This window comes from Meyerozyma guilliermondii, genomic scaffold (genome assembly GCF_000149425.1).
Source record: "Meyerozyma guilliermondii ATCC 6260 scaffold_2 genomic scaffold, whole genome shotgun sequence".
NCBI lineage: Eukaryota > Fungi > Ascomycota > Pichiomycetes > Serinales > Debaryomycetaceae > Meyerozyma > Meyerozyma guilliermondii.
The window spans coordinates 1,580,012-1,604,850 of NW_001809799.1; the positions used below are offsets into that span (position 1 = coordinate 1,580,012).

Here is a 24,839-nt window from a genome sequence, read left to right on the forward strand (position 1 = left end):
ATTGAGATATGAATTTGAAGAGTCTGTAGTCACTCAATCTGTTTTAATGACATTTAGCTATGTTCCATTATTCGATTTAGCTATGTTCCATATACTTTGTGATTTTAGCTGTATGTCATTACTCGATTTCAGCGATGCTCATCGCGAACTTTTCAACTATCATGAATGAACGAGGACGGATCTTGACTGCGATAGGGGTGACCGCGGCCACCACTGCTGTAATTATCGAGGCATTTCGTTACCTTTATAACTCCAGTCGTTCAAATATCACAAAAGTGGAGCCAAAAAAGACCATTTCAAGGAGCACTTACGACGAAGAACTTATTTTGGAACAACTAGCAAGAAACTATGCATTTTTGTCTCCTGAGGGTATGAGCAAGGTACGAGAGCAGCGTATAGTGGTTGTTGGTGCTGGAGGAGTCGGCTCATGGGTTGCTACTATGTTAGCTCGTTCGGGTGTGGGAGCGTTGAGAGTCGTAGACTTCGACCAAGTGTCCCTCAGTTCCTTGAACAGACATGCAGTTGCTACCATCTCCGATGTAGGAACTCCAAAGGTGGAGTGTCTCAAAACCCATTTGAAACAAATTGCCCCTTGGATTCATGTTGAAGGAATAAATCAGTTATGGAATTTAAAGTCAGCTGAAGAATTGATTTTCGGTGGAGATTTCCGGCCAACATATGTTGTCGACTGCATTGATAACATTGATACCAAGGTAGATTTGTTGGCATTCTGCCACGAAAAAGGACTCAAAGTGATCTCATCGGGTGGAGCTGCTTGCAAGTCAGACCCATCTCGCATTAATATCTCTGATATTTCAAAAACTGAAGAGGACCCATTGTCACGATCTGTGAGAGTACGACTCAAGAAGAGAGGAATCATCTCCGATATACCAGTGGTTTTCTCTGCGGAAAAACCCGACCCTAGGAAAGCACAGCTCCTTCCATTATCCGAGTCTGAAATTGAAAAGGGAGATGTCGATCAACTTTCAGCAATTCAGAACTTTCGAGTTCGGATTCTTCCCGTGTTGGGAACCATGCCGGGAATGTTCGGATTAACTCTCGCAACATACATCATCACGTCCGTCGCTGGCTATCCAATAGAACCAATTGAGGGAAAGAACCGCTACAAGATATATGATAGTCTTCTTCAAAGTTTGGCCGGCCAGCAGTCTCGTATAGGAGAGCCAGATCAAAGGGTTCCCATAGCATTAAGTGATGTAAGTTACATCTTGGAGGAGGTGTTCCATGGAAAGTCTCCAGTTTCGTTGTACTCCACCAAATTGACTCTTTCTCGATGGGATCCAAAAAAGCCGATTTCGTTTCAAAATGTTGTTGTTTTGACCAAGGAAGAGCAACGGTACCATGAAGATCATGTGTTGAAGGGTGGAGAAAAAGTTGAAGAATGCTACGACCTGGAAGTAATAGAGCGGGTTGAAAAGCGGTTCGAGGAAGAAAGATATTATAGCCAATACAGATAGCATAGAATGTACCGATATGCACTTCCACAAGCACATCATTTGACTCTAATGCTCTGTTCGCCTACCCGTTCGCCTACCTATTCATTTCCTCAATTTCGCAACCATCGGCCTGCATCCGCATACCGAATTCAAATATTCATTGCCACTTGACGCAAACGAACCATGTGGCGTATTCGACCATTTGTGCGAAACCCCGTCTTCGGGCGGTACGGAACCTCGGTTTTGAGGTCTCCTCGTAGTAACATATACATGAAGCGCTTCAATTCTACTCAAGCTAAACCACAGAAGAAGCCCAGCGGTATTAAAGCACTCATGAAAGAATATGGATACGCGGGATTGGGTGTTTATTTGGCCCTCACGGCCATTGATCTTCCCATATTCTACGTTTTGGTCCACTCTATGGGCCAAGAAGAGATTGAGTTCTATGAAAATAAAGTTAAACAAAAATTCGGCTACGGAGTGAGCGATGAAGAACTCAAAAAGAGACAAGAAATCAACAAGATTCATGAAGAAATGGAGTCCGACAATATTCCCAAGCCAAAAAATGAATCCTTATGGTCGACTCTTCGCAATCTGTTCTCGTGGACCGAGTTTGCTATAGCCTATGGTATTCATAAATCGTTCATTTTCGTTAGACTTCCCATCGCAGCTGCTATCACCCCGGGAATTGTGAAGACTTTAAGAAAGTGGGGCTTCCGTATTGGCACTGATAAACTTGCCACTACAGCAAACATTGCCAAGGAAGGCATCAAGGACTTTACTGCCGCCAATCCCAAGTTCGGCACCAGACCCAATGGTAAGAAGAGATGGTTTAGTTGGTTCTTTTGAAGTGGTACATTTCTAATAAATATATGTATATAGGTCTATTTTCAAATCCCCAAGAATGCTTTGCTCCGCTCATATACAAAAAATGAGCATGCCACCATGGGAATCACTTTCATGTATCCAATCGTCAATCCAACAAAATATCCTTTCAATCCACTCTCCCGGAAAATCAACCGAGTCGTTTCTTTAAACGAAAGAAATTGTCCCTGGTTGATTGCACCTCCCACCTGCATTCTTCTACGAATCACCTCAAATGGGTATGCCGCAGTTTGAGAACACATTCCTGCAAGTCCACCAGCTATCAACTGGGCATAGGCTCGGAGTGGTTTCCTTGAATCTCTCGAATTCACCTCGTTTTTGTTCGAGGATTTTCGAATTATATTGGAAGATTTGTCTGAAGATCCCAGAACAGCCCAGCTAGCCAAATAACGAGAACGGAAAATGTCATGAATGAGGTCATGAGTGAAGAATGATACCCCAGCGTATGGTATCATGCCAAGGATAGTGGGGGCGAAACCTCTATAAAAGTTCGAAATGGAAACGAGTGGTTGTGGAAGTGTATTTCTCATGAACTTTAACCATTTTGGATCATTGGCTCTCCTAGCTGGAATCTCAGCAAATATGTCTTGGATCGTACAGATAAGTTTACCACGACGAAGGGTCAAGTGGTTGTGGCCCCGTGTATGAACATGTTTTGTTTCGAATGCCATTCTTATTCTGATCAAATCCAATGGATAAGTCAAAAACACCGATCCCAACCCAGAAAGTGAACCGGTCATGAACCGACGAAATCCCGTCTCGTATGCATCATGTGGTATCAATATTGCTCTTATTTGCTCGTAACTCACAAATTTGATAGCAGCATATGGAAACATTCGTAATAAAGTTACTGAGTGTCCTTGAAAAAGGCCAAGAATTCCATCGTTTTTCCATATTGATTTCCCAGCCATGTAGAAGCCGGAGAACGTGCCTCGATACTTCAAAAAGTCTGGATTTGACGTTTGAAATAAAATCTTTATTCGATCAAGAGGAGCAATGAGGGTTTTGGCGGCACTGCCAGCCACTCCACCGGCTATTCCTGAGCGCACGATGTACTCCACCGATTGTTTGTCGATAATCTTCACCTTTTTTGAGTCCCCGTCATTGGTAGATGCTCTCTGTCGAATTAGACTGCCATCTAGTGACAGAGATATCGGTTTTTCTGACATTTTCCCGAGGCTAGAGTAGAATTTTTGACACTTCAAGGTATCCACTATATTCCCAAAACGTCAGGAAAGGATACTAGGGTCCTAGAATGCAATATTTTGTTGTTTAAAAACAGGCGGTAACTATGCGGTATGTGTGATTTAAGTTGTGATGTCGGCGGCGTGTTAGTTGGTGATGAGAATATGGGGTTGGCCCGTCCCCCTGCAGGACATTTTGTACGGAGTTGGTGTGGTTGGTCAGACGAGTTGAAGCATGAGCAGAGGTGATTGCGGTTGATTAATGGTCGGTATATTACATTTCACTATGTATTAGGTCAATTCAAAGATTTAAACTGCCTTTCGAGAGACTAAAGTGGCTTAGTGTCCTGGGCCATGAGGTCGATACCCGGAGGTTCTGTCTTTGTGGTAATTGGAAGGTGATCTACCTCTTACAATCAATGGGGGTGTTTCGATTGATGATAGAAGTATGGGCTGAATCTGAGAATCTTCGTCCTCGATGATTCCCAATAATTCGACGTGGAGAGTGAAGTATCGCGAATTGACCGAGGTTGATTTGATCCGAATCGAAGACGAAAATTGGATACGTTCAAAACGAGCGACTCTCGCTATCGAGTCACTTGGATAGTTCTTGAGCACGGAATTGTCTTTTAATGCATTCAAGTTGGCATTGTGATAGTATTCGGCTCGATCAAAGTAAAAGATTTTGTTCATGTTTTCAATTTTCCCATTGTTGCGCTTGTTGCAAGAAGCACGTACTGTAGAGTGATCTGGGAGGTTTCCAGGAACAGCTGGGTATATTGGTGGGGGGAATTGAGGGCCCTTGTCCCGCTTTGGAGTGTGTTGAATTAAACTGATAGAGACGTCATCGTCTGAACATTTAGCAACAAGTCTAATGGCAAAGTAGCTGATTTCAACCTTGTTTTCACCAACAGATGATCTTGACAGTTTCTCATACGTGTAGAATTTGTTGTGTAAAAAACGTTCGAAATCAAAGTTCTCGAATGTGAAACTGGAAACTAGGGTAAAGTAGTTTCTTTTGTAACCTATCCAGGTTCCAGTCTCCCCCATTTCGAATCCTCGATCTATACGTGCTCCTAGTATAGGATTCACATCCATGTCATTACTCTTGCAATATATGTCTTGGTGGTGTCTTGTCTCTGAAAACTGTGGTCCCACTTTGAAAAGGTCGCTAGAGCGTGGAGCAACTTTACGGCTGGTAGCTTCGAGAAGGTCTGCCTCATTGGCTTGTGCTAGCATTTCAAGGTGGTGGTGACTATGGTTGAGCTGGCTCAATGGGTGTTGCAACTGTTGTGCTAACGAATGTTGTGCCAATTGGTGTTGCGACAATTGACTTATTTGAGCGTTCAAATGGTCCTGATCATGGTGTACATGTGGATGGTGATGCTCTGCTAGCTGATGGGCGTGGTGCTGCTCTGCTAGTGTGTGTGAGTGGTGCTGGTGCAGCTGGTGATGGGCATGAGGCTGCAAATGGTGATCATGAGAAACATACGAATGAAGAGTATCCTCAACTTTCAAAGGAAGGTGGCCAACAGAATTGGCAGCCGCAACTGCCGCGGCCGTAGTAGCATCGTCGGGGATATGGTCGCCCAGTAAGTTCATTATTTTAGCAATTAAAGTCCAATGTTATTGATAGAAGCGTTGGCGATGACGAGAAAAATTTTTTCTAGAGTTAATGATAGCCAGCTTCTTGGTAAGAGTAGCCGTGTAAGTTGCTTTTATGATGGAGGTAATTTTGCAAGAATATGTGACCTTGATTGCAGCCTCAACCTGCAACCAAACGAAACCTAGTTTTGTGCTATGTTCCTTATCAAGAAATGAGGAGTTTGTGTAATTTTAAAAAGAGTGCGCGACGAAACCTGAGATAGTATTTGGAGAGAGAAAAAGCAAGAAGCGCCTTTATGGCCAAGTTGGTAAGGCACCTCACTAGTAATGAGGAGATCGTCAGTTCGAATCTGGCTGAAGGCATTTTTTTTATTTTTGAAATTTTTACCGGAGTAACAAATTTGAGGCTAAACAATGATGTTTATAGCTGACATCGGTCAGCTCGAGGGTTACAAGGGTCTCTTTATACTTAATTGGAGAAAGGGTATGAATGAGTGTTATTTGGCCTTGATATACCAAATGTGTAATATGCAGTATTGCAACCTTTTTCGCAGCCAACTCGAACCACAAACAGCTCTGCTTACCTCTATCACAAGAAACGGGAGTTTTTCAAGAGTTTAGAACCAGTGAGATAGTTGAAGAAGTACTTGTCACTTCAAATCTTTTTCAATTTTATTTTGTTACAAATTTTCACAATTTTGCAAAATGAGCTTAAATCTGGATCTCGACTCATTCCTTACCTGTCCAGGCTATGAAACTTTACCGGTTGAAGATGAACGTATTTTATCAGATGATGATATAGTCGAAATCTTCAACACAGTAGGAGATGTGTTCATCTTTCAGGGAGATAATGTGAGAAATGTGTACGATCTCTTCATGTCCCAACTAAACTCTCGCGCTAGCAGGTCTTCTTTTTACGTTGCTTTGACTACAATACATCGAGACTACGTTGGAACCTCTTCAAACTACAGGAAATGGCTCAAGGCAGCTTGCAAACAAGATGGGAGTGATGGGCCCGAAAGGATAATTAAAAACGAAAACATTAATACAGCTTGCAAGATGTACGTAACTGAAGTTGCCTTGTACCTCTTAATATGGGGAGAAGCCAGCAATATCAGATTCATGCCAGAATGCATTTGCTTCATTTACAAGTGCTGTCTCGACTACTATATGGCAGAGGACAGGATCACGATTGCAAAACCATTTCTTGACCACACGATTGTACCTTTGTTTGAATTCTTGAGGGAACAACAATACAAACTAAAAGACGGAAACTGGATTCGGAGAAGGCGGGACCATGCTCGTATCATAGGATACGACGATATGAATCTGTTTTTCTGGTATAATGAAAACCTCCAGAAATTAGTGGTCGATTCGGGCAGGCTCTATGATATGGCTGCACTGGACCGATACCCATGCTTTGACAAAATTGATTGGAACAAAGCTTTCTTCAAATCCTACAGGGAAGTACGCACCTGGTCTCACCTTTTGACCAACTTCAGTAGGGTATGGATTACACACTTGACAATGTTCTGGTACTTTACCAGTTGCAATTCACTCTCATTGTACACAAAAGAATACAGCCCAGAGTACGACAACACGCCTCCACCTCATGTTATTTGGTCAGTGGTTTCATTAGGTGGAGTATTAGCATCGACAATTGCCCTTGTGAGTTGCATGATGGAACTTAGATTCGTACCAAGAAAGTTTCCAGGAGCGCCATCTGTATTGGGAAGAAGTTTACTTCTCATGGCTCTTCTGGCCTTGAATCTTGGACCGTCCTTTTATCTTTTGTGGATATTGCCTGCTGATGTCTATTCAAGGTCGGGTCACCTAATAGGGATCATTCAGTTTGGGATTTCTGCTGCCACTTTCCTATACCTAGTGCTTGTTCCTCCCGCACAATACTTCTCTTGCATACTTCCATCCCAGCCCAATTCACATCATGCTTTTACTTCAGACTTCCAAAAACTCCCCACGAGAACCAAGGCAGTTTCTGCTTCACTATGGGTTCTGGTATTCACCTTGAAATTCTTGGAGTCGTATTTTTTCTTGACATTATCTGTCAAGGATCCAGTCAAGGTTCTATCCCATTTGAGAATGACTAGGTGTCATGGTGATTCCATATTGGGTACACTTTCGTGCCGTTATCAGCCCACAATAACGCTTGCGTTTATATTCGTCACTGATTTGGTACTTTTCTTCCTTGATACGTACTTGTGGTACGTTCTCTGCACTTGCATGCTTTCCATAGTAATTGCCATAAAGAATGGCAATTCTATATTTACGCTGTGGAAGTCGGTGTTTTCCCAGCTACCGGAAAGGTTGATATCCAAAACAGTCAACGTTGACAGCGTGGGAGACGCAATAGTGGCAGCCAGCCACATGTGGAATGCTATTGTGTACTCCATGTATCGAGACCACTTGATATCAGTTGACCAAGCCTCAGCATTAATGTATCAACTCCCCGATACGGACTTTGTTCAAAGTTCAGCTGATGTTAAGGCACCTATTAACTTCTTCAGTCACAATCATGCTATCCACTCGGATGAATACTTTCCTCAATTAGGTGAAGCAAAGAGACGAATCTCATATTTTGCACAATCGTTAAGTTCGCCTCTCTGTAACGCAGATTTCACCACAGACGCTTGTCCAGCATTCACCGTATTGATCCCACACTATTCAGAAAGTATACTTCTTAGCATCGAAGAGGTGATCAGAAGATCTAAGCAAACCCAGATCACCTTGCTTGACTACCTCAAGAGTTTACTGAGCTCGGACTGGACGAATTTCGTTCGAGACACTAGAGTCGCTGACGATGAAAAGTTCGGTTGTAGGTTTCCAATTCCTCTAACTTCGGAAGGTACAACAGACTATGATAATTTGCCTTATGAGTATTACGGTTTCAAATTCGCAGACCCGGAAAGTACTTTAAGAACAAGGATATGGGCATCCTTACGCTCTCAAACTTTATACCGAACAGTTTCCGGCTTCATGAATTATAGACATGCGCTTGCCGAATTATACAAAGCGGAGCACGAAGATTGCATCAACCACATTCATCATTTGACTTTTGAAGACGAATTGAAAGCACTCATAGAATCTAAATTTACATTGCTAGTGTCGATACAACGACACAGCAAATTCTCAGAGTCAGAAATGCAATCGTTCGAAATCATGGCTCAAAATTTCCCCACAATGAAAATATCAGTTCTCGAGGAGATCAAAGAGGGCGACAAACTGGTTCATTATTGCTCACTATTGGACTTGGCCAAAAAAGACGAAAGTAGCCAATATGGCAGAAAATTCAAAATCAGGCTTCCTGGGTATCCTATTTTGGGAGACGGCAAGTCTGACAATCAGAACACAAGTGCAGTGTTCTATCGAGGAGAGTACATTCAAGTCGTAGATTCCAACCAAGACAACTACTTGGAAGAATGTTTGAAAATCAAGTCAATGTTGTCTGAGTTTGAGGAGCTAAATTTGGCACCAGTAAGAGGAACATCCATGACCAGACCTCCAGTTGCAATTGTTGGCGCTCGAGAGTATATCTTTTCGGAGCAAGTTGGCGCCCTTGGAGATATCGCAGCAGGTAAAGAACAAACTTTCGGAACTATGTTTGGTCGAGCACTAGCTTTCATGGAAGGCAAGTTACATTATGGCCATCCCGATTTCGTAAACGGGATCTTCATGTGCACTAGAGGCGGACTTTCCAAGGCGCAACGTTCACTTCATTTGAATGAGGACATTTATGCTGGCATGAATGCAATTGCTCGTGGAGGAAGAATAAAGCATGCCGACTATTTTCAGTGTGGAAAAGGCCGTGATTTGGGGTTCAATACAATCTTGAACTTTACTAGCAAAATCGGGGCAGGCATGGCTGAACAAACGCTATCTCGTGAGCAGTTTTATTTTGGAACTCGGTTACCTACCGATCGCTTGTTTTCCTTCTTTTATGCACATGTTGGGTTTCACATTAACAATGTGCTCATAATACTCTCGATTCATTTATTCCTGATATTCCTCTTTAACATAGGAAGTCTTCGAAATGAGAGCATTGTCTGTGATACCACAAGTGGACTCACTGAGCCTACTCCCATAGGCTGTTACAATATCAAGCCAGCAATTGATTGGATCAGTCGCTACGTTCTTTCAGTCATAATATGTTTCTTTCTCTCGTTCACGCCATTGGTGATGCAAGAGTTTATTGAACGAGGAGTGTTGAAAACCGCTAAAAGAATCTTTTTCCACTTAATTTCACTTTCGCCGTTATTCGAAGTATTTGTTTGTCAAGTATACGCAAGTGCATTCGTGGATAATCGGTCGTATGGTGGTGCCAGATACATTAGCACTGGCAGAGGATATGCCATATCTCGAATTTCTTTCGCCACGCTTTATTCGAGGTACGCATCGTTATCAATTTATTGGGGCTCACGCTTAAGTTTGATAATCATCTTTGCGTGCAGCACAGTATGGCAGATATCCTTGTTGTGGTTTTGGATCACTTGCTTATCCTTGTGCCTTTCACCGTTCATTTTTAATCCACATCAATTTGACCGAACGGAGTTCTTCCTTGATTATAGAGAGTACCTTAGATGGCTTGGGAGAGGGAACTTTTCTCGATGCCGTAACTCTTGGGTCCGCCACGTTCGGTTTCAAATAATAAAGCTGACTGGGCTCAAAGGACCTGGAAGTAACGAGCTGGAAGACTTAGTTCACCCAATCTCCAAGTTCAGGTTCGCTATATGGAATTTGGCCAAGGCTATTCTCAACGTTTTGAGCTTCTTGGCTCCGTACATGTTCTTGAACTCACAAAATGGAGTAGCTGAGCCATCAAAAGTCAATCCTTTGATGCGGGTAGCTGTGATCGTTGCAATCCCACTAATCAGCAACATCATAATATTAGTTGTGCTCTTTGGTATCTCCATTCTTCTAGGATCTATGATAAGAAACAAGCGTTTCGCGGATACTATTGCAGCAGTTGCTCATATCTGGTCAATCTTGGCACATGTAATTGTCATCGAAATAACCTGGTACATCCATTCATGGAATCTTCCACGCAGTTTGGCGTGTATCTGTCTTGTGATCACCATTCAGCGGTACTTGATGAAGCTTGTGCTAAGTATGTGTATTTCCAAAGAGTCAGACAGGTTGGAAGCCAATTCTGCTTGGTGGTCAGGGCGATGGATTCAACACCATCTAGGATGGCACATCTTATCGCAGCCATTCCGAGAATTAGGATTGAAGTTAGTCGAGCTAAACTTCTTTGCATTTGACTTTCTTCTAGGGCATGTCTTGTTTTGCTGCTTGAGCACCATGCTCTTTATCCCGTATATTGGTCAATTACACTCGTTGATGATGTTTTGGTTTGTTCGTCACAACTCATTGAATGTGAGTGGAACACAGCACTTGCATAGTCGACAAAGGAAGCGCCAACGAAAACAGGCGTGGAGATATTTTTTCGTATTCATTGGAATCCTAGTGGGCATATCAGCATTACTTGTTGCTCCGTATCTTTTGAGAAAATACTGGGAATTCTTGGATAAGTCGATTCCTACCTTTGCGCAGCCATTGTTCCAGCCTAGCAACCAGGATCAAAATGATACAGGACCCAGAGCACCTTCGAGCTTCTGGAGCAAAAAACCACCTCCAGCAACATGGTCTACCATATGGTGAGACTCATTTGAAAAGTTTGGAGATTAAAGCATTCTGTAAGGGTTGGCAACTTTCATACTTTTAATTGAATGAGGTCAATCGTAGCTACTCAATAAGTGATTTCATTACAATTAATAGACACAAGCTCCAGGTAGCTGTACATGTTTATTCTTGAGGATCTTTACTTGTTTTCGACTTTATCTGATGTAGCGTCTTAGCAAATCAAGTACCTGGCTGTTTACAAAAAACGCGAAATCAACATTTCTTGATCCCAACCCCACAATCTTACACATATGAATCCGGCACATCGACAGCGAGTGTCGCGAAAACCTTCAAGGCAGGCGGGCCTAGGGCCTTCACCAGCAGTTCCACAAAATTCAAGGGCTCATTCTCCACCAAAAGCGGACTATTTAAAGCGATTTCAAGATCAACCGGATGCCAATGATGATTTGTTTTTTGAGGAAGTTGAGTACGACGATCATCTAGACGACGATTTCAAGACTCTCAAGATAAGTGATGTTGATAGGTGGCGTCAGGGCTTGAAAGAGGCCGGAGCCAAGACCCTGAGGCCAAATCTTCACCAATTTGTAGAAACCGAGGATGACTTTGATGACTTTCAGGACGAATTTGTCGACCGAAATGATCATGGGCTTGACTATGAGCTAGAGAACAAACGGGAAAATCATCAAAGGGCCCATGCTCAGAAAAAAGGAGGAATATCGCCAGCAACAAGGTCGTCCTCTTCTCCCATGCGGCGAGTCTCCCTCTCAGAATACTCAGAAAACACCAACGAGACAGACCTTACATCAGAACTAAATGGTGAGGAATTCGAAAACATCGATGACATTTTTGGCGACGAAGAAAGTGGTATTTATTCGAGTGGTGGTGGGCAACAAAATGACATCAGAGCCAAACAAAGGCTTTTGAAGCAGCAACAGCATCGGCAGGCAGAGGCTCAAAAGGAAGAAGAGGATCTCCTTAGGCAGTGGAAAGGACGTGAGGAGGTGAACACCTTGCGTATCAAGGATTTGAACCCGGTTGACTTGGACAAGGATGCATTGGAGAATGAGAGAACGATAAATTACGAATATACCAAGGACGACTTTGAGGACTTTGAAGATGGATTCGAACTTGAACCAGCGGTAAAGTTTCAACCTGGTACAATTACCAAGTTTGGCAAATTGCACGCCAAGATTTCGATGCCTGATGTCAGACAATCTTCCAAGGCTATATCTCAAAGCAAAAAGTACAAATCCACGATGGACTTGAATCATGAAATGAGACAGCCTTCAGCATTCAACAGCAGCAATCGTGTCATTAGCAAGTTAGACCGAATCCCATCTTTTTACCACAAACCCAAACCGGACCCAGCTCCAAAATCCAAGGAAGAAAAAGACGAGGCTCAGATCAATGATATTGAAAAGAAGAAGCAGCAGCTATTGAACAAGTATATGGAGTTCACCGTGAAGCAGAACAAGATATCAAGAAAGAATAGGCAGCAGGCAGAACGACCTCGGAATTCCAAAATTGGGTTGGTGAGGAATTTGAATGAAGTGCCAGTTACAACCGGTAATCACAGGATGAAGTATGATCCGGTGAAAAAGATGTGGGAAGGAAATAACATCGATCTTGTAAAGTTCGAAAAGATACGACAGAAGCCATCACGACCACTGTTGATTACAGCTAACGATTTCAAGTCGAACAACAAAGATAAAAAGATTCAAGGCAACATGATTTACGACGCCGATCAGATGAGATGGATCAACTTAGAGGAAGAAGAAGATGTGTTTGGAGAAGTGTCAGATTTGGTTACACCAGATGTTCGAGACCGAGGCGTAAGTACTTTTACTCAAAGGACGACCTCGACCAATTCCGCAGTTTCGGTTCCCTCTACCACCCAGGAACTGACGCGACAAGAAGAGTTTTATATTCCAATCAAAGTATTGGAGAAGTTTCGTAAAGAGGAGTCAAAGATACGAAAGAAAACTACTCATTGGTTCAACAAAGATGAAACATACAAACCCCATAAAAGTTCTGGCCATGACGATTTCCGTTGGGAGATCAGAAAAATGGTCATGGACACCGATTAAAAATGATACCCGTGTACCATATATAGTCAAAATAAAGACGCAATTTCAGTGAAGAGAGGTCTTGAGCATTGACCATACCGCCAGATTCAGGTACCAGAATGCAGACCCATGTGCAGCTTCGCGTCCGACAACATTGTAGAGTATGAGCATTGGTTAATAGCCCATTGCACGTAACTTCTTGGCGCCAAGTCGACATACCAAATAAAAAGTAGTTTGAATCGCATTTATGAACATTATCTTCTATATATTCAAAACTACCTCAATCAACGATGAGGATCATTTGAACAGGTTTTAGCCAAAAGTTAACTTAGGCAATAACGACCAATGATCCCACCACGACGAAAGCACCGACCAATAAGGATCTGGCAACAACGTCGACTGACAACTTGGCGCTTCCAGACTTCTTACCAGAGCTCGAGCTTGAAGAAGAAGAGCCCGAGTCAGAAGAAGAACCAGTTTGAGAGCCAGAATCGCTCGAACCGGTTGCGGTAATGCCAGTGTGGGAAGTGGTGCGGATGGCGCCAGACACAGTTCCAAGACCGGAAGTTCCAGCAGACTTCAAGTAACTCGAACATGAAGAGGCAGTGGTAGCCTTCTTGATAGATGCAGAACCATCAAAGTCACAAGCAGACTTGCTCTTGTCTTGGTCCAAGTAGTACAAGTTCAAGACAAAGTTCAACTTGTCCTTAGGAGAACATGGTGAGTAAGCACCGTACTTACCGGTGGTGGAGTCTCCGTTGATACCAGAACAGTCGATATTTCCACACACTTCTCCAAACAAGTCACCGTAGTCACTAGAGTCAACACTGCTATCAACAACACACTCCAAAGAATCGGACATACAGTTACAGACCTGGTCATCTGGAGTTGGAGGCAATTCGGTGGAAGCATCCCAGTTACTGGTACTAGTAGGACAGGAAGTGACGGTTGTGGAGCTTACATCCAGCGACTTGGCACTGGAAGGAGAGATGCTGGCCATTTCAGACTTCAAGTAGTTGAAGTCAGCCAATGTGGAAACCGAGTCGCCTTTAACCGACACCAAACCATAGTCGTTTGTTTCTTGGAAGTACATGTACACGATACCACCAGACCAGACGTCAGTCATTTGACTACCGAAAAGGGTACCAACTTCTTGGAACTTTCTTGGTTGAACTTTGTTACATCCGTATTCGGAGAAGAAGATTGGAATACCCAAGTTTTTGTAATCATCAGTGGCATCAGAGTAACCGGAGGTTTTGTAAGAGGAACTTCCACACCATTCGTACATGTTGATACCGAAGAAATCGGCTCTGTCGGAGTAATCTCCACAAGCAAAGTAATCAGCCAAAGAAACTCTGATGTCTTGATCATCATTGGCAGAGTATCCAACAGGAATTGTTCTATAACCTTGAGCCTTGATGTAGGCCTTGGTGTCTCTAACAGCGGCTTTCACATAAGCGGAGGCATTGGTGTTTGACTTTTCATTGGTGACTTCGTTACCAGCAAAGAAACCCAACACATTGGTGTAGTTGTGAAACAAATCGACGACACCGGTGTAACGGTTGTACAACTCGACGTTCCATTGAGGATCGTCTCTGTTGATAGACATATCAGGCTCGGAAAGATCGGCAATCACATAAATATCGTTGTCTTGCAACATTTGCATACAGTCGGTGTGATCCAATGAAACGTTCAAGGCGTAAACTCTGATGACATTGGTGCTCAACTGTTTCAAGTAAGGAATGTCTCTCTTACACGCATCGGCATCGGCCAAAGGATCAACAAAACTCAGTGTATCAGTCGAGTTCAGCACATCTTGTTGGTAGGCAACACCCTTGATGAAAAATTGGGAACCATTGTTGGAGTAAAAAAACTTGTTACCAACGATCTCGATGGCAGGCAAGTCGTCGGCAACAACCATAGACACTGCAGCAGCAGCCACAGCCAAAAGAGACTTAAACAACATCACCAAAGTTTGCTGGAAAAAATTCTCTCGAAACTGGCGCGACAAGGGTGGATTTTAATAGTGGAACGCCAAATCCGCCAAAACGAGGCTTGTGATTACCAAATATAAATAGCCTATTTAGGCGCGGTAGTGCTGCGGTTACAATTGTTTTGAGCAATCAACATACTTGATTTAATCGTTGAAGAAATTTATCAAGATTTATGTAGTCTACATGCTTCATACTGTACACAAATACTCAAATCATCATCGTATTTCGTTCGATTACTTCAGATCAGGGCATCTTTCTTGGCGAGCCCTGACACATTTGTGCGTTAAAAATGGGCGGAAATAAAAAAACCACGCACGTGACTAACCGATCCGGTCCGCGACCTTCTCCTAAATGCGGCAAAAAGTAGCATGGCTCGGCGAAGTTAACGGGGCGTAAAGTTTCGTGTTCCAAATTCAAAAATCCCGCCTCCGGCACGCGACACCGCCCACGGCAACCGCTAACATATGCGGGATCTTGCCGTACAGCCGAGACGCGAAACGCACCCAATCACTTTGCACTTTTAGATATAATGGACCTGCACCCAGTTTCATCTCGGAGCGGCGCCAAAACGTGTTGTGGTCGTGTAGGAGCAGTCGTGTAAATGTGAGCCGGTACGAGTGGGGTCGTCCACGTACCACACCATCCCCACCAGCCCTCCCCACATCTGACTAAGCACTGATTCAGCGACAACTTTTTCGGTGTCGGAATGGCGATTTTTCACTCCCACATTTATCATGTCTGACGAAAAGATCATCGAAGACGTATCGGAGGTCGAGGACTCGGGGCTCATCGAAGCTTACATTCGTTTCAACGATGATGAGGAGAAGGATTATTGTTTTCAGATTAAGGTATCATCAGTGTTTTCTGACTTGAACAAGATTTTCAACAGCCTCCCGATTTCTCTTCGTCCCAGTATTTTCTTTAATTCACGTCCTGTGGGCTATAAGGTGCTGACTTCGCCCGGCTACTTGACCGAGGATGGCGCTTTGCTTTTCAGTTACGAGGTGAGTAAAAAGGAGTTTCAAAAATCAGTATCTCTTAATGATAAAATCAGCGATAAAGTTTGGCCGGGCCAACTTATTCTTCCTGTTTGGGAGTTCAATTACTTTGGATTCTACAGCTTTGTATTGTTCTTGTTGACGTGGCTTTACACCGATCTCCCAGACTTTATTTCTCCCACCCCTGGTATCTGCTTGACCAACCAAATTAGTAGAGTAGTGGGTAATTTACTAATCAGATTCGACCAGCACAAGATTGCAGAGTTGTTTTTGGCTGATCTCGAGACGGAAGTGGGAATTACTGCCCAGATTTTGTTTTTCATCGTTCATGTCGTCAAGTGTTTGGGTATCTTAACTGCACTTTACATTGGAATGTTCAACCCAATTCGGGTGTTCAAGTTTGGCGATACACCACCCAAGGATGTTAGTAAGGAACAATTGATTGACATGGGATGGACTGGTGCGAGAAGAGCTACTCCAGAAGAGTACAAGGACTTTTACCGTGAATACAAAATCAAGCAACATGGAGGCATGATTCCCGCTCATGAAGCCGGTTTATTCAAGAAATTGGAACATTTGGGAGTTTTCTTGGGTAGAGGTGAAGGGTTCGACACTCCATTGGATGATAAATCTACACTCAAAGATCTTTTGGATGAAGATAATCAGAAATTCACTCTCAACTACCAATACTTGGCCAAGTTGGGTCAGTTTTTCGAATCGTACACCGCCGAAAACGACTCGAATATGGTGGAGGCCATTAAACAATTCAGAAGGTACGGCATCTTGCACAGCGACGAAGTGATCTCCAAGATCGTTTCCATCAGAAAGGGCCGTGGAGACTCTCGTATCGAGTAATATTACGTTTATACATAATTTTAATGTCTATATTAGTACAATTCGAATTGACTCGGAACTCTATCTGATGAGATCTTTTCTGACATAATCATAATTTAATTAGTGCTAACGATGATAGAGACTACTACTGATATATCATTTTAAGCTCTATCTCCAATTAACCCATATTAGTCAATCGGATGTGGTATTTGAGGGAGACATCCACGTAAGTGAACGTCCACAATCAGATACTTGTCTTGATTTACGAAGTGTGGTGCAGACGTCCTCACTGGAACATACTTGCACTTACATATTACAACAGTGTGGTCATGCTTTTCAAGTGTTGTTTGGTGACCATTTCTACTTCAGAATCACACTTATTATCGAAACGACATAGTCCCCAATTCTATTAGTCTAGAAACTTTCGATAATACAACCAAGTTTCTTTATATTAGACTCGATCCCACATGCCCAATTGAGTAAGTTGGTCAATTCATCATACACCGAAAACCATTCGAATATGATGGGGGCGATCAAGTATGATGGCGTGATCAAATAATTTAGAAGGTACGAGAGAACGACATGATCTCCATCAATCAGCAAGAACCGGAGACTCTCGTATCAAATATTACCTTCATAAATAATTTGACCAAAAAGTTGTAAGTCTTTTATACTTTATTACTATAATCAATTTATTGACTCTTCATTCACAAGCCTGCCACACCCCGGTACCGGCTTGCAGCCAACGTGTGCATCACGTGCGTTTACAGCATGAAAATTTTCGCGATATAAAGTCGCCGGTCGCCCAATTCGCAGACAAACTAATTGAAATGGTTCAATCGTCAGTATTAGGTTTCCCCCGTATTGGAGGACAAAGAGAGTTGAAGAAGGTCACTGAGGCCTACTGGGGTGGAAAGGTTTCTGTGGATGACTTGTTGGCTAAGGGTAAGGAATTGAGAGCTCACAACTGGAAATTGCAAAAGGACGCTGGTGTCGATGTGATTCCATCTAACGATTTCTCGTTCTACGATCAAGTTTTGGACTTGTCCTTGTTGTTCAATGCCATCCCAGAAAGATACACCAAGTTCAACTTGAGCCCAATTGATGTTTTCTTCGCCATGGGTAGAGGTTTGCAAAGAAAGGCCACCGAATCCACTGCTGCTGTTGATGTTACCGCATTGGAGATGGTTAAATGGTTCGATTCTAACTACCATTACGTCAGACCAACCTTCTCTCACTCCACTGACTTCAAGTTGAACACTTCTGCTGGTGTCAAGCCAGTCGATGAGTACTTGGAGGCTAAGGCTTTGGGAATTGAGACTAGACCAGTGATCCTCGGTCCAGTTTCTTACCTTTACTTGGGTAAGGCTGACAAGGACTCTTTGGACTTGGAACCAATCTCGTTGTTGGAAAAGGTATTGCCAGTTTACAAGGAATTGTTGGCTAAGTTGAAGGAAGCTGGTGCCAATGAGGTTCAAATCGATGAACCTGTCTTGGTGTTGGACTTGCCAGAAGCCGTCAAGTCAAAGTTCCAAACTGCTTACGACGCCCTTGTTGGTGACAACCTCCCACAACTCATCTTGACCACCTACTTTGGTGATGTTAGACCAAACTTGGATGCCATCAAGTCTTTGCCAGTTGCTGGATTCCACTTTGACTTTGTCAGAGTTCCAGAACAAGCCGATGAGGTTGCTTCCATCTTGAACGGTAAGCAAACTTTGTCTGTTGGTATCGTTGATGGTAGAAACATTTGGAAGACCGACTTTGCTAAGGCTACCGCTTTTGTTAATAAGGTTGCCGACAAGGTTGGTAAGGACAAGGTTATTGTCTCTACCTCTTCTTCTTTGTTGCACACTCCTGTCGACCTCGACAACGAGAAAAAATTGGACCCTGTCATCAAGGACTGGTTCTCTTTTGCTACCCAAAAAGTGCAAGAAGTTGTCACCATCGCCAAGAATGTTAGCGGTGAGGATGTTTCCGAGGCTTTGGCTGCTAACGCGAAGTCTATCAAGTCCAGACAAGAATCTTCTATCACCACCAACCCTAAGGTTCAAGAGAGATTGGCTACCGTCAACGAGGCTTTGTCCACCAGAAAGGCTCCTTTCGACGAGAGATTGCCAGCTCAACAAGCCAAGTACAACTTGCCATTGTTCCCAACCACCACCATTGGTTCATTCCCTCAAACCAAGGATATCAGAATCAACAGAAACAAGTTCGTTAAGGGTGAATTGACTGCTCAACAATACGAGGAATTCATCAACAAGGAGATTGAGACTGTTGTTAGATTCCAAGAGGAGATTGGATTGGATGTGTTGGTCCACGGTGAACCAGAGAGAAACGACATGGTTCAATACTTTGGTGAACAATTGGACGGTTTTGCTTTCACCACCAACGGTTGGGTTCAATCTTACGGTTCCAGATACGTCAGACCACCAGTAGTTGTTGGTGACGTTTCTAGACCAAAGGCCATGACTGTTAAGGAGTCCGTGTACGCACAATCTATCACCAAGAAGCCAATGAAGGGTATGTTGACTGGTCCAGTTACCTGTTTGAGATGGTCCTTCCCAAGAGATGATGTCTCTCAAAAGGTTCAAGCTTTGCAATTGGGTTTGGCCTTGAGAGATGAAGTTCAAGACTTGGAAGCTGCTGGTATCACTGTCATCCAAGTGGATGAGCCAGCTATCAGAGAAGGTTTGCCATTGAGAGCCGGTAAGGAAAGATCCGACTACTTGAACTGGGCTGCTCAATCTTTCAGAGTCGCTACTTCTGGTGTTGAGAACGACACTCAAATCCACTCGCACTTCTGTTACTCTGACTTGGATCCAAACCATATCAAGGCTTTGGATGCCGATGTCGTTTCTATTGAGTTTTCCAAGAAGGACGACCCTAACTACATCCAAGAGTTCTCCAACTACCCTAACCACATTGGATTGGGTTTGTTCGATATCCACTCTCCAAGAATTCCTTCTAAGGAAGAATTCGTGGCCAGAATTGAGGAGATCTTGAAGGTCTACCCAGCCAACAAGTTCTGGGTTAACCCTGACTGCGGTTTGAAGACCAGAGGCTGGGAAGAGACTAGAGCTTCGTTGACCAACATGGTGGACGCAGCCAAGCACTTCCGTGCCAAGAACTAAGGATGTTTTTTTGGATAGGACCCCACTACATGAGGTTTGCATTATTCAATTCTTTGTTGATGCTGTATCCTTGATTACATTTATTCAACATTAATGTAATTTACGTTTGCTCTGATGATTGACGAGTTTTTTTTTATATAGTTGTTTTTTATACAGTTGGGGGCAGGGATTTCAACATTCGGTTAATAAAAGTATCGCCGGTTGGCGATGTTTAAATCATGTAGATAACATTTATTTTTGGTCAGTGACTGTATAGTGGGTGTATTGAGGTAGACACCTTAAAGTTCCTGCGTAGCTTTTCTCTTTCTATTGCCACCATGGATACCGAACAAGAGCAATTGATTGATCAATTCATAAATGTGACTGGCTCGTCGCGGAACCTTGCAGAGCAGTATCTTCTGCGTAACAAAAATGACATCATGAATGCCATTGAGGATTATTATGCTTCAAATGACAAGTCTCTGAATCGTCAAACTTCTGGAATTAACACCCTTTCTAGTTTGAGAAAAGATGATGAAGATGATAAGACAGATACAAACTTCTTTACTGGCGGTGAGAAGTCTGCTCTTCAAGTGGAAGATCCCAACAAAGATAAGAAAAAACTGGAAAAGTCCCTTATAGAACAAATCTTTCAAAGAGCTCGCGATCAAATGGAACAGCCAGATGATCGTCCTTCCGCTCAAGACGATGACGAGGACAATTCACGTCCCGGGAGATCATTCGAAGGCACTGGATTCAAATTGGGTGATGGTTTGACTCCATCTCAGCCAATTGAGTCTGCCTCTTCTCACATACAGCCCAAGCGTGAAAAGAAAGTGTCAAGAGAAATTACGTTTTGGCGCCAGGGATTCACTGTGGGTGACGGTCCCTTGAACCGGTATGACGATCCTAATAACGAGGAGGTGCTTCAGGAACTCAATCGTGGCCGGGTGCCAATTGCCATACTTGATGTTGAGTTTGGTCAGGATGTTGATGTGAGCGTATTCAAGAAAACTGACGAAGATTGGACCCCTCCTAAACGAAAGGTTGGTGGCTTCCATGGCCTGGGACACCGTTTAGGCTCCCCTGTACCAGGAGAATCACCAGTGGCTACAGAACAGAATCCAGAACCACAGGCGGCTTCTGTAGACGCATCTAAACCTAAAGACGAAGGAGAGGGCGATTCCGTCGTACAGATCCGGTTTGCCAATGGAAAGAGAGTATCACATAAGTTCAATTCATCCGATACCATAGCTACAATCTACCGGTTTGTTCGTGAACACCCCAACACAGAGACGGCAAGACCATTCGTATTGTCGCATTCATTTCCAGTGAAACCTATTCCAGAATCCGATGAGACTACTGTTGCCGAGGCCAAGCTTAAGAATGCAGTTATAGTCCAGAGATGGAGCTAAGTAGAAATAAAATTAATTCATTCTCTTAAAATAGGCTTGTTCGGCTCAGCTGTATTATCTTGCGCCGACTTTCTTTCACGGTTCAGCGCCGTGGCGCAGTGGAAGCGCGCAGGGCTCATAACCCTGATGTCCCCGGATCGAAACCGGGCGGCGCTATTCTTTTTTTCCTGCACTAACTTTTTTGGTCACGACAGGATTCGCGGCCACGTCGCGAGTTCGTTATCCTGTAGTTTTCTAGTTAAAATGGTATGGCTCTATTTGCAGTGGGCTTTGGCTCATCTTGATCCTTCTCATCCACTCAGATCGGTAGAGGCTTTTGCCGAATATACTCAGTCTTCTCTTGTTTTCTCTTTCCGTTTGAATAGTCTTGTCTCTAATACTAACAGATCAGGCATTGCAGACGCCCAAACAGAAGCAAGCGAACCAAAAGTTCGCCAAGAGAAACACTCGAATTCAAGGAAAGCCCCGGGCCGTAGCAAAGAAAACCGAGTATCCAGTTTCTAGAAGTTGGGTTTTCGTTTTGGTATTCTTAGTATGCGGTGGGGCGGTTCTTGAATTGGTGAGGATGTTCTTTTAACTTCTTTAATTCTTTTATGGAAAATTCTACAGGGTCACTCGTGATAGCATTAATATAAGGTATAAGTTAGATATTTGTAGTTTAAGTCTCCAACCTCTCCACATTTTCCTCGTTGAACACGAGTCCCTCATGGATCTCGTCTGCGAGAACAGTTGCTTCTTGTTCGTCAATTGCATCTTGTTCATGTTTATCGAAATGAATATCTCGAGTAGGAATTTCAGGACCGATCGTCTTGAACAAGCTTTGTAACTGGTCAAAGTCTTCCACACCATCGTTGTCAAAATCATACGTAGCCAACTCCACATTTTTGTTGGAGATGAGATTCAAATATGGTCCACAAGTTTCAATCTCAGACTGCGATAATGGAGCATCAGTAGCCTTATCTGTTTCAGTAGGCAATGCAATTGGCAGCGTTGTCGGAACAGCAGATGAATCAACAGGAACCATAGGAAGTTCATATTTGAACAAATAGCTTCCGTTCAAAGGAGATATCAACTTGAGAGTATTCATATCATCGATCACCGCCATCTGTCCAACCTCATGAGGTGAAGCATTACAGTCTAGCATGTCAGCAGCGTTCGGAACTGTTAGAAACTTTGAGGCATGCTCTGATAGTATCCACGAATCAATAAATGCACTTTTGCTTGTATTTTTTGTAACCTCAGCCCCCGTAGTTCTCAATCTGTTAGGATAGTTATTGTTGGAGTTTCCCAGAAGGTAATTGATGTTGTACCAATGGATAGACCCAGACGACTTTGTAATACATCCAAATCCAGAATTCAACCCCTTGATAAGATTATTTCCATCGTAGTTGTTGATGAACCAGAATATGTTCTTGACACTAGCTGATGTTTTACCTCGAACAAACTTGCCGGTGAGTGATACCTCCTTCGGTAGTTTGAACAAGTCCCACATATAGAATAGATCACCACGGTAACTGGAATGAACCATTTGTAAATCATAAGGGGAAATTGAAAGGTTGGAAACACCTCCAGGCGGTTTGAAAAGACACATAACCTTGTCGCTTTTCAAGTCAACAATCTTGATCAATTGATTGTCGTTGGGAACCAAATGCATTGTACTCTTGTGGATAGTTGCCGCAGTACTGCTTGCTGTAGAATAAAGAAGTTTGCCAAACGATTTTCCTAAAGAATTGAGCTGTTGAACCATGTTTCTTTCTTCTCCACTGGATTGTTCTGGAGGGGTTTTCTCAGAATTAAGATAATCTTTGAGCTTGTTGGAACTGGCCTCTGAAATTTTGAAAAGTCCGTCCAATGCTGTTTTCGATAGCGTCGACAAAACGGTATTGAGTACTGGACCAGGAGGCGGCAACTTTACAGGAGTAAACATGTCAGGGCTAGACAAGAGCACATCTTCACGCGGCATTGCCAAAGGATCAACATCATCGTTTTTCACCACCATTGGCTTATCGCTACTGCTCTTGATGACAGCATTAATGAGGTTATATTCGTACTTTGTTGGAGAATAAACCAACCAATCTCCAACAATATCGAAGAGTGGCTCATCCTCAAAGCAGCTAGTTTGGAAAAACATTTCCTCGTCTATGACTTTCGACAAACCATGCTTGGCGACAAGTGGTTGACAGCAATGTTTTCTGGTTGCCTGCAATTTGAAGTCGTAGTTTCCCATATGGTATTTCGGAGGATTGAAGCTCTCAGATTTGTAGACATAAATGAAGCCCTCTGAGTTACCGAGGAGCATATAGGACTTTCTCACTTTTAGCTTGAATTGAGGAGAAGCATTATTGGTATTCTTTCGTTGCATGAATGGTGGAATTGAGAGGACTTGAAGAACATTGGTACTTACCATGTTTCTTGCTTGCTCATGGATCTCAATACTGTAAGGAAAATCCTTCGTCTCATCCTTAACGATAAAAACAAAAAATGGATCTTTCAGGATTTCACAAAGCACAAACTTCTCAATTGTCCTAGAGGGATTTACCTCTGGCGTATCCATCACTTTACCACCGTTGAACTTATATGTTGGAGGATTTAACGAAGGTGCTTTTACCTTGAATTGATGATGCAAATACACTGCGTCTCCATACTGACCAGTTGTGGTGTGAGGGGTCCAACCCCACACTTCGAGGACATGTTCCTTAGGAAAGAGAATGTATATATCACCCTTGATACCACATTCTACTATCGTTGCTGCCGAGTCCGCTATTCCTTCGATTGCTTCATTATCCTCGTCAGTATTAGCGGGTATATCCAAGTTGGGAGGTGATGCTGAGCCAGAGTTCAGTCGATGGGTCTTGCTATTGGTGTTTACCGTCGCTTGCCGTATTTTTTTCCATGTGGCAGAAGCAGTACCTAGTTTATAACCCTTTTTGGGGTTTGAATGACTGAGTTAATACGAGACAAAAGAAGGTCAAAAAAACAACTTACATTTTGTTGATCTTCACCTGTTCATTCATTGGCTGTGTCATGGCAGCTTGAAGGTGTTTAAGGGCTTAATTGGCGTTTTTATTCAGAAAGACGTGGAACTGAGGATGCTGGTTGAGAAGTTTTATGCGATGAATTCAGCTCTAAAAGTGTCCACAGTACCTCAACAGCTCGGATAACTGTTATGGGAGGTCCAGGAAGTGTAATGGACTGATTTTAAATGGTAAAGCTAGCTTTCAGATTTTGTGGGTCACTGTGTTTCTGTTGTGTCTTATCGGAATTTACGCGAGCAGTTATCAGCGGGATGTGCAGGAAAGTGGGGGTCCTGGTGAGGGAGAGGTAGGAAGGAAGAACCGGGAGCGATCGAGGGCAAAGAATGCAAAGAAATGCACCTTAAAGCGTGTGTATGCTAAAGATGGCGCCAAGAGAGTTGTGTTTGATTTTGGCACATTTTGGTGAGCCCGAAGCCGGAATTGACCACATGGTGTTCAGCGTAACTTGACTCATGGCTGCGACAAGTGGGGGGAGCCCCGCATAAACTCGCAGTGGGGAAGATAACCATGGATCAGATTGAGTTGGATAAAAGAGAGAGCAACTTTGAAGAAGCCAAAAGTTTTGTTTTCAAAAGCGCATCAATTAGGATCACCA

The 24,839-nt window shown here is 43.2% G+C and overlaps 11 protein-coding genes and 2 non-coding genes across 13 annotated transcripts; 9 read left to right on the plus strand and 4 right to left on the minus strand. All coding sequences in view use genetic code 12, as the record gives it.

Annotated features, from left to right (window-relative positions):
* Positions 1-134: 134 nt before the first annotated feature.
* On the plus strand, positions 135-1,478 carry PGUG_02093 (tRNA threonylcarbamoyladenosine dehydratase; the record flags this gene model as incomplete). Its single annotated transcript, XM_001486372.1, has 1 exon — positions 135-1,478. One exon carries the CDS (start codon positions 135-137, stop codon positions 1,476-1,478), a length of 1,344 nt encoding a protein of 447 aa, XP_001486422.2.
* A 162-nt stretch (positions 1,479-1,640) lies between these two features.
* NAT2 (Nat2p) lies at positions 1,641-2,306 on the plus strand (the record flags this gene model as incomplete). The annotated part of the gene is made up of 1 exon (XM_001486373.1): positions 1,641-2,306. One exon carries the CDS (start codon positions 1,641-1,643, stop codon positions 2,304-2,306), a length of 666 nt encoding a protein of 221 aa, XP_001486423.2.
* A 41-nt stretch (positions 2,307-2,347) lies between these two features.
* LEU5 (coenzyme A transporter) lies at positions 2,348-3,511 on the minus strand (the record flags this gene model as incomplete). Its single annotated transcript, XM_001486374.1, has 1 exon — positions 2,348-3,511. The coding sequence occupies one exon, from the start codon at positions 3,509-3,511 to the stop codon at positions 2,348-2,350; it is 1,164 nt and encodes a 387-aa protein (XP_001486424.2).
* A 354-nt stretch (positions 3,512-3,865) lies between these two features.
* On the minus strand, positions 3,866-5,128 carry NDT80 (transcription factor; the record flags this gene model as incomplete). The annotated part of the gene is made up of 1 exon (XM_001486375.1): positions 3,866-5,128. One exon carries the CDS (start codon positions 5,126-5,128, stop codon positions 3,866-3,868), a length of 1,263 nt encoding a protein of 420 aa, XP_001486425.2.
* A 293-nt stretch (positions 5,129-5,421) lies between these two features.
* On the plus strand, positions 5,422-5,494 carry PGUG_05997. Its single transcript has one exon. It is a non-coding gene; the product is annotated as a tRNA-Thr (tRNA).
* A 342-nt stretch (positions 5,495-5,836) lies between these two features.
* PGUG_02097 (uncharacterized protein) lies at positions 5,837-10,807 on the plus strand (the record flags this gene model as incomplete). Its single annotated transcript, XM_001486376.1, has 1 exon — positions 5,837-10,807. One exon carries the CDS (start codon positions 5,837-5,839, stop codon positions 10,805-10,807), a length of 4,971 nt encoding a protein of 1,656 aa, XP_001486426.2.
* Positions 10,808-11,079: 272 nt separating this feature from the next.
* On the plus strand, positions 11,080-12,876 carry BFA1 (Bfa1p; the record flags this gene model as incomplete). Its single annotated transcript, XM_001486377.1, has 1 exon — positions 11,080-12,876. The coding sequence occupies one exon, from the start codon at positions 11,080-11,082 to the stop codon at positions 12,874-12,876; it is 1,797 nt and encodes a 598-aa protein (XP_001486427.2).
* A 307-nt stretch (positions 12,877-13,183) lies between these two features.
* Positions 13,184-14,821, minus strand: PHR2 (1,3-beta-glucanosyltransferase; the record flags this gene model as incomplete). The annotated part of the gene is made up of 1 exon (XM_001486378.1): positions 13,184-14,821. The coding sequence occupies one exon, from the start codon at positions 14,819-14,821 to the stop codon at positions 13,184-13,186; it is 1,638 nt and encodes a 545-aa protein (XP_001486428.2).
* Positions 14,822-15,583: 762 nt separating this feature from the next.
* PGUG_02100 (uncharacterized protein) lies at positions 15,584-16,702 on the plus strand (the record flags this gene model as incomplete). The annotated part of the gene is made up of 1 exon (XM_001486379.1): positions 15,584-16,702. One exon carries the CDS (start codon positions 15,584-15,586, stop codon positions 16,700-16,702), a length of 1,119 nt encoding a protein of 372 aa, XP_001486429.2.
* Positions 16,703-17,511: 809 nt separating this feature from the next.
* MET6 (5-methyltetrahydropteroyltriglutamate-homocysteine S-methyltransferase) lies at positions 17,512-19,815 on the plus strand (the record flags this gene model as incomplete). Its single annotated transcript, XM_001486380.1, has 1 exon — positions 17,512-19,815. The coding sequence occupies one exon, from the start codon at positions 17,512-17,514 to the stop codon at positions 19,813-19,815; it is 2,304 nt and encodes a 767-aa protein (XP_001486430.1).
* A 317-nt stretch (positions 19,816-20,132) lies between these two features.
* Positions 20,133-21,209, plus strand: SHP1 (protein phosphatase regulator; the record flags this gene model as incomplete). The annotated part of the gene is made up of 1 exon (XM_001486381.1): positions 20,133-21,209. The coding sequence occupies one exon, from the start codon at positions 20,133-20,135 to the stop codon at positions 21,207-21,209; it is 1,077 nt and encodes a 358-aa protein (XP_001486431.2).
* Positions 21,210-21,293: 84 nt separating this feature from the next.
* Positions 21,294-21,365, plus strand: PGUG_05998. Its single transcript has one exon. It is a non-coding gene; the product is annotated as a tRNA-Met (tRNA).
* A 502-nt stretch (positions 21,366-21,867) lies between these two features.
* PGUG_02103 (uncharacterized protein) lies at positions 21,868-23,763 on the minus strand (the record flags this gene model as incomplete). Its single annotated transcript, XM_001486382.1, has 1 exon — positions 21,868-23,763. The coding sequence occupies one exon, from the start codon at positions 23,761-23,763 to the stop codon at positions 21,868-21,870; it is 1,896 nt and encodes a 631-aa protein (XP_001486432.2).
* Between the last annotated feature and the right edge of the window lie 1,076 nt (positions 23,764-24,839).